The 11,765-nt window shown below is 49.1% G+C and overlaps 1 protein-coding gene across 2 annotated transcripts in view; it reads left to right on the top strand.

Moving 5' to 3' along the window:
* Cops8 (COP9 signalosome subunit 8) overlaps positions 1–8,488 on the top strand; it is a 9,077-nt gene extending 589 nt beyond the window's left edge. For both annotated transcript variants that reach the window (XM_008823660.2, XM_008823661.2), the window contains 7 exons: positions 963–1,033; positions 1,932–1,980; positions 3,036–3,168; positions 4,990–5,097; positions 6,352–6,414; positions 6,961–7,008; positions 7,603–8,488. In XM_008823660.2, coding sequence (XP_008821882.1) covers positions 963–1,033; positions 1,932–1,980; positions 3,036–3,168; positions 4,990–5,097; positions 6,352–6,414; positions 6,961–7,008; positions 7,603–7,682 — 552 coding nt within the window. In that variant the 3' untranslated portion in view covers positions 7,683–8,488. The remainder of the gene's footprint in view (positions 1–962; positions 1,034–1,931; positions 1,981–3,035; positions 3,169–4,989; positions 5,098–6,351; positions 6,415–6,960; positions 7,009–7,602) is intronic.
* Positions 8,489–11,765: the final 3,277 nt, after the last annotated feature.

The following is an 11,765-nucleotide window of genomic DNA, read 5'->3' as shown; positions in this document are numbered from 1 at the left end:
GGACGGAGGGGAAGAGCCGGGAGGGGGGGAGAGCCGGGAGCGGGGGGAGAGCTGAGAGGGAGGAGGAGATGGAAGGGGTGAGACGGAGAGAACTGGAGACGGGGAGGGAGGGAAGGGGAGGGGGAGGGTTGGGGAAAGGGCCCAGGAGCCAGATCTGGAACCTTCCCATGTCTCCTTGGCCTAGACTAGTGCTCCTCAGGCCTGACAGGGTGGTTAGGGAAGAAGCTGGTGCAGGCATCACCTTTAAACCCTGGGGCGGAGGGGTGAGAACTTGCCTTTCCTGAACTCAGAAAGTGCAGTGAGACCAAGGAATGTTCAGTTGTTCAAGTTAATACTATTCTTGGAAAGCTACTTCGCAGATATTTATGTCACCAGTATATGAAGTTCACTACCTAGGCCTGCCGTCCCGTGGGACACTGAGGCTGAGGCAGGGGGACTGCTGGCAGGTGCCGGCCTAAGCTGAGACCCTGTCTCAGAACCAAGGCAGTGGCACCACGGGAAGCAGATAAAAGGTTCGCCGACTAGAGCCAGAAGCAGCGGCTTGCTAATAGGCACTTAGTAGGTCTTTGCTAAATGCATTGAGGTGGAGAAGTGCCTCTGACTGGCTGTGCTCTTTCAGTTCCTCACTGAGATGTTTACACATGAAGTGTAGCAGGTGGACTCAGGGTGCTTTAGGAACTGCGGAAAGCATTTTTCTGCAGTATAGGATTACCAGCATTTAAACTTGAGACCTTCCAAGGGCACCTAACTTGAATACTTGTGTGTGTAAAGACATTGTTGCCCCAAAGGAGATCAGTGACAGCTGGTGACAGGTCTCAGTCCTCGGGACGTGAATGCTTAGTTCTCTTCTGAGGTGTTTCTGCACCCTCAGCAGTCCTAGAAGGAGGGCTTGCAGTTTAAGTTTGTGTTCTCTCTTTGAAGAAAGTTTAGGAAATGAGCTTTTTCTCTTTTGGGTCCTGTAGGCTCCTGGGGGAATCGCTACACCACCCGTGTACGGCCAGCTTCTGGCTCTGTATCTGCTCCATAATGACATGTAAGTACCTGTGCCTGCAGCGGAGAGCAGAGCTGGACCACCAACAGCACAGGGAGCTGTGCTTCCTGGTGCAATGCCTGCAGCTCTTTCCTGTTGCAAGCGCACAGGACTGAAGCTCGTACACCTTTAGAAAACATGGCAAGTTATTGTGAGAAACAGCAGTTCAGCAACCACTGGCCTCGCCTTGACTTTCTTACAGCACCTGTTTACTGGGCTCGATATGTAGTCAGTAGACCAAATGAAGATGAGCTGAGAAAGTCAGGATCAGTTCGTCACTGCTGTGTCTCCTCCGTCCTCCTCGGGAAGAGGCGGGCCTCACAGCTGCTGGGGAGCAGGAGTCTGCTGTGGCTCTCAGACCAGCCAGTGGAGTTCCGTGTGAAGGCCTCCCAGAGCCTTTTTTGTCCTTTTTACAGAACCCAACCTGAGATTTTTCAGTATATGTGTAAATTGTTTCTTCACTCTTTTAGCGCTACTATTTTGTAGTCCTGCTACATTTGTCCCACCCCCTTGCAAAGTGCCTGCTTTAACATTTTGGAGGCTGCAGGCACTGGGCAGCTCTGGCACACACTGTCAGGGACTTGTCAGAGCCTTCTAAGTACATAAATGTGTTTCAGTGCTGCAATGGGCAGCTTTATGTAAGTTTCTGGTTTTAGTGTGTTGCCTTAGGTTTGGGTAGGAACCATTAATATTAAAACTTCAGCGAAATAATTACCTTGAAAAAAGTGTTTCATGTCTGTCCATCTGGAAAACCATTCTCATTGCCCCAGAACAAATTCTTATGAGACTAAACTTTACTGGGGGTCCTGTCCAGTGTTGGAAAGTACTCCTCGGTGCCTTGCCTTAGACCTAGTCATTTGAAGTATTTCCCGAGATGACTACTTTTCTTTTTGTAAAACAGGAATAATGCAAGGTACCTGTGGAAGAGGATACCGCCTGCCGTGAAGTCTGTGAGTGTCCAGTACCGTTACCGCTTTGATCCGGGAGTGCAGCTGTCCGTTCGTGCTTCCTTTGCCTGTCACAGACATAGTCACTAAACTGGCATGAAAGTTACAGACATTCCAGTTTCTGACAGGATGTACAGAAAGAAACCCGTGTTCACCGCCTGCACATGAGGCTTCTGAGGCCCAGTTTGCAGACCTGCCCTTGCCAGTTCTCACGGCGGCCGGGTCTGGATGCAGGCCGTGGTGGTGGCAGCTGAGTGCTGAGTGGGTTTCCTTAATGGTTGTTGTTTTGAAGCTATTGCTTGCATGGATATTCATAGCACCGAGATTAGTTTTGTTAATTAGATTTCTTACTTCGTTGGCGGATTAAATGGAATGACCTGAGGAATATTCTTCCAAACAGGAAGAAGTGCAATTTCAATTCCAACGGACACTTCCCTTCCTTTCCTTGAGAGTCTATGCATCTTCGTTAAGCAAGGAGGCATCGTTATACCACAGTACCCTTAGGCTCTTTGATGGACCCTGTTGCTAAGCACCTTACTGTTACCTTTATCTTAACTATAAGTAAATGGCAGCATCTTTAAGTTTAAACAGAGTCGGTGCTTAAGGTGGTTGGTTGGTCCCCAAACTTAATTCTGGAATTTTTTTTACTTTTTTCTCTTGCTTTTAATTTGCAATTGTAATAAAAAATTTATTAGATATATAAACTCTTGAAATGCTCATAGCATTTAAAACCTTTAAGAATCAGGAGCATTCAGTCTGTGGCCATCGCAAAAGATGTTATCTGCAAGTTAATGGTCTAGGTCTGTACAGTCATGTTACCAAGAAGAAAAAGAAATAAATTGAGGGAAAAAATCCTCAGTGTTTTAAATAAGTCACAATTCACACCTCTTCTCTGCCACAGAGTTGCACACACCTGTAGAAAAGTCATCATGTCGTGTAAGAGACACGTGTGTAATGGCACAGATACCAAATTTATGTCAGTTCTGACATTTTGTTTGAGGATAAAGTCATTGGTAATTGCAGAGTAACGCCTTCAAAGGCAGTACTGTTTATTGCAGGCAAATTCTGAACTTGGGGGAATTTGGTCAGTAGGACAACGAATCTGGCAGAGAGATTTCCCTGGAATCTACTCAACCATCAATGCCCACCAGTGGTCGGAGACTGTCCAGCCAATAATGGAAGCCCTTAGAGGTAGTGTGCATGCGTGTGTGGGTGTGGGTGGGTGTGTGGGTGCATGGGTGTTGAATAGATAGTTTCTGTTTTCAGAATTTATTTAGATCGGCTCTCGTGATGCTTTTTCTTATGGCTTGTGAGTGCATCAGGAACTGACTGTTCCTTCTAGATAGAAATTTCTCTGCTGGTGGTGACTGTCATCTTTTCCTTCATTATATTGGGGTCTCACTGTTGCCCAGGCTCTCCTGTACTCATTCATGATCTTCTCTCTCCTATAGGGATGACAGATGTGTACCCCAACATGTGGCCTTGTAAAGGGTTCCTTGCTCTTAAAATGAATCTGCTGTGGATTGGTCAAAATTTTTCAAGCCCACGTATTTGAAAACAAGAGGCTGGACGTGGGCTTGTAGGCATTAGCCTTGGTAGATGTTGTGTCCGGTGTGTGGATTTTCCAACTAACCTGTTCAGGGTCTAGAGGCTCAAATGTGTTTTCAGGGGCTGTAAAGATTCCAGGTGGGGTGTGGCGGACTCCTGCCCAGGATAGGTCTCCCTGCCTCCTCTCTTACCCCCTGCATGCTTCCAGTCATCTGTCAGGTTCGCACAGCGTCTCTTTCATCTGCACTCTGGCTGGCACGTCACTCTGTAACCATTCTGCCTTTGCTGTGCACCTTCAGTCAGCCAGCAGGAGCCCGCTGCCACACTCATCCCTGTGGTGCAGACCTCAGCAAACGTCAGGGACTGCTCGGGAGCTGGGTGCAGTCAGTTCTTGGGATGACTGAAACCGTATCCTCTTACAACAGGGCAGAGTAAAGGACAAAGCAGGGCCAGCTGCTGTGGATGCTCACAAAGATGAGCAGGGTGGACGGGGGACTGGTGGACTGTGGCACGAGGTCTGGACGGAGAAGGGCAGAGATGAATTTCAGTATTTAGGAAGAATGAATTGGGGCTTTATAGGAAGAGTTACGAACAGCAGGAGCAATAGCACAGGTTGGTGTTTCAGTGCACAGAACAGCACAGACCAAAGTGCAGGCGTGAGAGTGTGCAAGGCCCGTCCGGGCCAGGGGACGAGTTCGGAGCAGAAGGTGCCTGGGGCCTCGTACCGGTTGTTCGCAGGGTCCCGGGAGTGCAGAGGGGATTTCAGTGTAGTGAGTTTAAATGCCATTGACCTCTCAGGAATGGAATCTAAAATCCTGACACGTTCTAAGTAGGTGGACAGCCTCATGGAGGAGCCCTTGTGTTACCAAAGAGTGCTGAACAGGAAGAGAAGTTGGCTGGGTTGGGTGGAAGCAGCTGTTTCAGTCCGGAATTTACTTAGTGCAGATACGTGAGCATGGGGAAAGCCCCACGTGCCATGTCCAGTCTGTGACCAGTGCCAGGCAGCGTGGCACCTGTGAGCACCTACGTTCGGGGCTGGAGGAAGGGCCTTCGCTGCTGCAGGCTCGGACACAAGGAACGGGCTCTGGTGAGACGGGGAGTCCTGTGTCAGAGGTCCCCTAGCACTGCAACAGGTGTTTCCAGCTCATTCTTGAGTGGGTGAGTGGCATAGGAGAGATTACGAGAAATTTGAAATTTCATATCCCACATTCACATGTTTCCTAAGATTTGCGTCTGGTCACTGTTTTCCATCTCTGACTTGCATTGCATTGCCACCAGATGGAAGAAGTGTGGGAGTGTGTGTCCACTAGCAGTTCCTGAGCCCCTCTCACACGCTGGGCACATCTCCTTGGGCTGATGTGGTCTTGATCATAAATACAAACCTGATGACAACAGAACTGGGTGAGACTTGTGTTTAAGATGCCTGTTCTGGTTCATTCTGCCAACCCTTCCCCTCCGTACTAGATGCCACGAGGAGACGCGCCTTCGCCCTGGTCTCTCAAGCGTACACCTCCATTATTGCTGATGATTTCGCAGCCTTTGTTGGGCTTCCTGTAGAAGAGGCTGTGAAAGGTACTTCGAGTGTACATTTTCCTTACAGGGAAACAGAAAACAGTGGTGTCAGTTGCAGGCTCACAGTTCCTTCTTTGGAACTCTCAGAACAGATGTGATTTTGGAATGTACATGGCATTTGCTTTCTGGGAAGGTGATAGAAAACAGAGTCTGCATCCACCCCCCAGCAGGGACCGGATAGCCAGCGCTCCTGAGTGACCGAGCGTGAGCTGCCCTGTAGCCACTGTGTGCCAACACTGGCCCAGCTGGTTAGGAAGATGCGTCCTAACCGACGGCATTGCTCACATCGAAGTCCTTGTTTCTCCCCTCCCTGAGAAGGCGTCTCAGCCCCACGGTGCGTCCGCACTCATTTTTTCCTCTGCTTCTCACCCGCCACCCCACATACCTGTTACCAACTCCAAAGCAGCGGGTCGAGCAGTGCATAGACTTTGCTGCAGTTTTTTACAGTGATAGACATTTTTGATTTGCCAACTATGTGAGTTTCACCAAATATCATTTCTTATTCTTCAGTTTCCAGACCCTAGCAGAGTTCTAGACACATGGCCCTGGGTGCTGGAAGCAAGCCGTGGCGCATTGCTTTGTTGTATTTTGTTCTGTGGGAGCTCATTTTAATGCTGGGCACTGAGCCCAGGGTCTGAATTGTGCTAAGCACACGCATTACCACTAAGCTACAGCCCAACCCTGAAGTCCCTGTGTTAAATAATGCTTTTACTCTCTCATAGAAATCTTGGTTTTCACTCTTAAAATTGATCTCTCTGTTACCCAGTCGGTACGTGGACACTCCATAACTCATGCACTCAGCAGACTGCCTAGGCATGGGTCACAGCTACCCTGTTCTGCACGCTTGCTATGTGACCTAAGAAAAATCACTTAAGTCCTTAAGCTCCCCTTTCCCTACTTAAAAGGTGGTTGGATGCCGCACCGTACAGCATTCTGACAGACAGTACACTGGTCCCTGCAGAGCTTCTTTGCTAACAGGGTGGTACAGAGGCATCTAGAAGTTTTCCTCCCGATCAGTTTAATAGTTTATAGAAAGGAAGCATCTGTTAGTGGCTACGGTGGCCTCAGAGAGTAAAATTAGGTTTGATATATGCAGAAGTATTTCAGAAGTAAGTTTACATGATCTCTGGTAACTGTGGTAGTTGAAATATCGCGAGGTTGAGCTGAAAGTTAGTCTCCCAGGGAAGTGACAGGACAGAAGTGAGTTGTTGGTGTCCTGCCATCTCCTCATCTGCCGGGAAAATTCGCTTTCAGGAATCCTAGAACAAGGGTGGCAAGCCGACTCCAACACCAGGATGGTTCTTCCCAGGAAGCCAGGTAGGTGGAGCCCGAGCCCCCACGGCCGCCCTTGACCTTGGCTAAGACTGCTTCCGTCAAGCTCCAAGACCTGAGGTGTGGTGTGATGTACAGCTTATGCTAATAGTGGGGCCAGCCCTCATGTTAAATGCAGAGATGAAACAAAGATGCTTGGTGCGGCAAGGGTCTTCACCATCGCCCAGTTCTTAACTTTAAGCGTGTGTTTCTTGCATGAAAGCATTAATTATTACGGAGGTGTGGCACTGCTGTGTGTGGATGTCCTTATTAGAACGTAACGAAATGGTGCCTGTGCTTTAACTGTGGAGCCGTTTCTAACTGCGTGTCCTTAGTAACTAAACTGTGGCCTTCTGAAAACACCATCACAACCCTCCTGTCTCGGCTGCTCTTTCCATCACTGCCCCAAACACCTATTGTCCAGATCGGATGAGGCGCATCATCATCCCGTTCTAGACCCGGGGGTTCACACACATGCACAGTGCAGCTTGCAGGCCTGGCGGGGTCCCTGCGGGCTGCCCTCTGATTTGATTGTCCGTTTCTCTCTTTCAGTCGCAGGGGCCCCGGATGTTTCCTTTAACAGGTTTATTCCCCTATCAGGTGTGTACTTCAGTGTGGTCATGTTTAAGCTATTTCATTGTCCCCTGGTTTATTTTCTGTATGTGTATATGCTTTTCTTAGTTTTAAAAACCAGAGATTAAGTCCCGTACACTTATAGTAATACACTTGGGTTATAAGAGTGAAACTGGCCGGGCATGGTGGCGCTCACATTTAATCCAGCAAACGAGGCAGAGGCAGGCGGATCTCTATGAGTTCAAGGCCAGCCTGATTTGCATAGTGAGTTTCAGGCCAGCTGGGACTACGGGGAGACTGCGTCTCAAAAAGACAAAAAAGTAGAGAAACTGCAGGTTCCCCTGTAGCTTGGCTGAAATGGTGGCAGCCATGTATGTGCCCGGCCACAGACCTGTGCCATTGTGCCAGGGCCTCCTGCAGCCGCTGGTCCACTTGGGAGAGCTGGGCTCACAACAGTGGGGACTGCTTGCTTGTTGGACCTGGCAGGCCTGATTTTGTCTAAAACAAGTAGAGCTCAGAAAGTTGCCTTACTAGGTTAAAGACATGGCTGGGCTGGTGGCAGGTGGAAGCGAGCTGTCGCACCAGTGTCTAACTTGAAGTGTTTCTCTCATCACCATGCAGAGCCGACCCCAGTTCCACCGATCCCCAACGAACAGCAGTTAGCCAGACTGACCGATTATGTGGCTTTCCTTGAGAACTGACGGATCATTCTGAGCTCAGGCTCGACCTTCAGAACCCTGCACGCCGACAAGTGCAGAAACGGGAAGTTTTTATTTTTACTTAATAGAGTAAGCAGCTCAGCGCTCCTCACTGAGAGTGTGATAAAACAACATGCTATAAAGTGTATTACAAACAGTGCTGAGTAGTGGTTGAAGCAGTCCTCAGTTCATACTATTGAACACCGGTTGGAGGCCATCAGTATTACGCTGTTAGTTTATAGTCCCAGCAACCAAGACGCAGGCTCTCCTGCTTCCTGTAAAACTGGGGTTGCCATAGCATCGCCACACTCCACACCACTGACCCTAGCTGTGGTGACGTGTTTGGGGTTTGAGGACTGTCTCAGGGCAGTGCCTGGCCTCCAGGGTTGTGATTCACTTGCAGAACAAAATCCTGATGTGGAATGTAGACAGGCCCTGCGGAGCAAGTCGACCCACTTCCAGTAAAGGAGCTTGCTAGGGCCACACTTCTCCACGAGGGTGCCAGCATGGCTGGCCGTGGAGGGTGTGCCTCGAAAACTCAAGCTAAGCTCTCCGTGTGCAGTGCTGGGTTCTGACGTCAGAGGGGATGCTAGGTGTGGCGTGCAGTGTGGGGAAGGGAGCAGCTGAGGGAAGTGGGCTGGGCCGCCTCCTGCTCTCCAGTTGCCGGTTCTCTGAAGACCTGCGGAGTGGAGCGAGGCCTTCCTTCTCTGACAGCCCTTTGAAAGTCGCAGTTGCTGTGTCTATAGTTGAAATGCCCTTTATGCATTCGTTCTGCGTTTGTTCAATAAATCTTTAATTGAATTCTCAAACTGTTTGATCTAAAGACGTTTCTAGAAACCTCACTACTTGGTCTTTCTGTGGACATGTTCTGCCTTCTGCATTCTCTCTGTCTCACAAAATGAGAATTCCTTTTTTTAAAGACAGTTTAATATTTTAAAATTTTTTCTTTTTTATTGTTTGAGAATTTCATATATGCATTTAGTGCATTTTGATCAAATCTACCTCTTTCCCTCCCCTCCAATTGCTCTAGAATTTCTTGAAAACTACCCTACCTGTAAGTCTTCATATTCTGGTTTTAATTCATTTTATTAGCTCTTTAAAGTCATACTTGGAAGTACAACTTTTTTAAATCCTACAGAAATATTTTTAAATTATAATTTTATTTAATCCTCAGATGATTGTTTTGCGTTGTGGAACTGGAGACCTAAGAAGTCAGAGTATTAAGGCCAAGGGTAATGGCTTTTCAACCTGGTGCCTCCAGCCCCTAAGTATCCATGGCCGTTTTTAATGGCAGCTGGAAAGGGACCCAGCTTCAGTGGACTGGTTGCAGGTGACTGCGGCTGTGGGAGAGATCCGGAGCTCGGTGACCTCCAAGCGGGACAGGAAGGCCAAGAGCTTGTGCAGTGATGGTGAGGACAGCAGGGGGGTAGTGGTTTAAGGTGTGCATGCCTACATGTCACCTACATGGCAGCCACATACCGCCTACCTACACACCACCTACAGAGCATCTACATAACTGCTTGGGTTTCACACAGCAGCACTGAAGGAAAAGGTGGAAACAACTGATCACTGAAGGGTGAGGGACAGCTTCATGGAGAAGAGGCCATTGCCTCAGGTGGCTCAGTGTCCTGGCTGCGTCAGCGCCACGTGTGCCAAGGCCACACTTGAGATGCTGAATATGGTTTTATGGTTAGTTTGTAAAGTAATCTTGCATCTTCATCATATTAAAATTGTGCTGCAGAGTAGTAGCCATGTCACCTTGCTGGAGGCAACTGACCTTACATTTGACTTGCAAATGTCACGATTTTTCTTTGTAGGTGGTATTTCCTCCCTCCTTCCAACTGGCAAGGCCCAGACTGATTAGAGTGCACGAGTAACAAACATCACTGGTACCAACAGTGGTAAATAAGTCCCATTTCCAGCTGACAGGAGGGAGAGCTTACAATAGCTAGCTCTAGGTCCAGGAAGTCAGTCCGCAGTGACCGACCAACCTCATCCCTGTCTAGAAGGGTTGGGCAGCACCTGCTCTGCTTTCTTAATTGTCATCTTTCAGAGCACAGCAGAAATGAACCCGAGGGTGGTTGGCCAGCAGATGACAGACAAGTCCGTGTGGAAGAATTTCACCTAGTAAATGAAAGCCAGAACTCCAGGTCCCAGGCATCCTGTCCTGGCCTGCAAGACCACAGGGTGATGAGACGGAGCCTAAAGTGTACCCAGCACCACATCAGCCCCTCTGCCTGGCTGCCTCCAGTCAGGCAGACAGCACCTGCTATGGCCGCTGGGTGGCTGTGGGTCTTTCCACTGGTACTACCACTGGACGTGTACTGGGTGAGAGTGAGCCCCTCCTGGGGCCTCCTTAGCTGTGGGAGACCTGCAGGGAGTAATGCCCCTGTGGCCTCAGGAAGATGACAGACATTGTCTGCCCTTGACTCCTCATCACAAGGTGGTGTCTCAGGACGTTCTGCAGGAACTCTAACCCTTCCACATGGTGCTGTCTGCATCTGCCCTCTGTGACCCCCCCTCAATCTTGTATGTTTGCGTACAGAACCAGTACTTTGGAGCTGGAGAGATGGCTCAGCAGGTAAGAGCATTTTCTGCTCTTGCAGAGGATTTATACTCCTAAAATTAGAGTTTAAAAGAACAACAAAAAAGTATTCTGTGTCAGTGTTTTACCTGTGTGCATATAAGTGTGCCACATGCATGCAGTGCTCACATGGGCCAGGAGAGGGCGTTGAAGCCTTGGAACTGGAGTTACAGACAGTTGCTAGCCATCATGTGGGTTCTGGGAACTGAACCTGGGTCTTCTGCAAGAGCAGCCAATGCTCTTAACCACTGAACCATCTTTCCAGCCCCTGTCAACTAAATTTTTTTTTTTTAATTTTTTAAAGCCACAGCACTGTGGCCTGGCCCCCTTGGACTGCACCTAGTTCAGCTGTGTTAATACTGAGGAAACACTTCCTGCCCCAGTGTGGCACAAACAGGCTTCTGTGCAGTGGTCTGACCACAGCACCACTTTAGCACCAGCCTAAGTACCGTTTTGCCTTGACGTTTCCTCTGCCAGCAAATCAGTATGTTACTTTAAATACCTTCACCCACAGTTTTGGGACGGGAACAGAATGAAGTGAGATTCTTGGCCAAAGTATCACACAAATGGCCCCAGCCCAGTTCCTGATAGTCCTGGTCCCCCTTTGCAACCTCATGAGCCAGACATCCACTTTAATCTCAGCTTTCCTGTGTTCCAGGCTCCCACAAAATGACCCAGCAAGCTGTTTCCAGCATCCAACCAATTTCCATTCGAATGCCCAAACATTCTCCCCGTCACCCCCAAACCAAATACTTAAAAGCCACAGGGTCACGTCTGTCACGCAGTGGCCCACTCCCTCCGTACCGGTTTCTGTCCTGGTTTCCTTTCTATTGCTGTAACAAAAATACCCTGACAGAAAACAACCTGGAAGAGAAAGGGTTTTAGCTCACAGTTCCAGTCCATCGTTTGAGGATGTCAAGGCGGGAACTTGAAGTCACATGAAGTGCAGAGGTGAGCGCATGAATGCTTAGCGCTCAGCTGGCTTCTGCTCATGCATTTCAGGGCCCAGCCAGGGGATGGCACAGCCCACTCTCAGGGTGAGTCTTCCACACCAGTGAAGGCAGTCAGGACAACCTCCCACTGTCAGCCTGACTTAGATAACCCCTCATGGAGACTTCTCAGGTGATCCCAGTTTGTGTAAGATGACAAAACCAACCATCGCAGATAGATTGCGGACCTCCTTCTGAAATGAATGGCAGGGATGGTGCTGAGTCGCAAAACAGGCTCCTGGGTTGAAGTTCCTTGAGGTCAGTTCACAAGTGCGTCAAAAACAGCAGCAAGTGAACTCATGCAGTGTGTAAAGCCTAATGCACTGAGGCTGCAAAGGCTAAGGTTGAAGATCAGCCTTTCAGGGACTGGTTCTGGGCAGATTTTCCATTGCTCGAGAATCTAGCAGCCTGGGGGGTTTGAACCCTTCACTGGGGCTCGGGTGATGAAAATTGGGAACTGGAAAGGGCTGAACTGCACACTTCTTCAAGACACCTGATACAGTTGTCAGCTGC

Source organism: Nannospalax galili, unplaced genomic scaffold, assembly GCF_000622305.1.
Source record: "Nannospalax galili isolate Female #2095 unplaced genomic scaffold, S.galili_v1.0 scaffold149, whole genome shotgun sequence".
In the NCBI taxonomy this organism is placed as follows: domain Eukaryota; kingdom Metazoa; phylum Chordata; class Mammalia; order Rodentia; family Spalacidae; genus Nannospalax; species Nannospalax galili.
The sequence above is the reverse complement of the archived record's forward strand: the minus strand, read 5'-3'. Positions and strand labels throughout refer to the sequence as shown.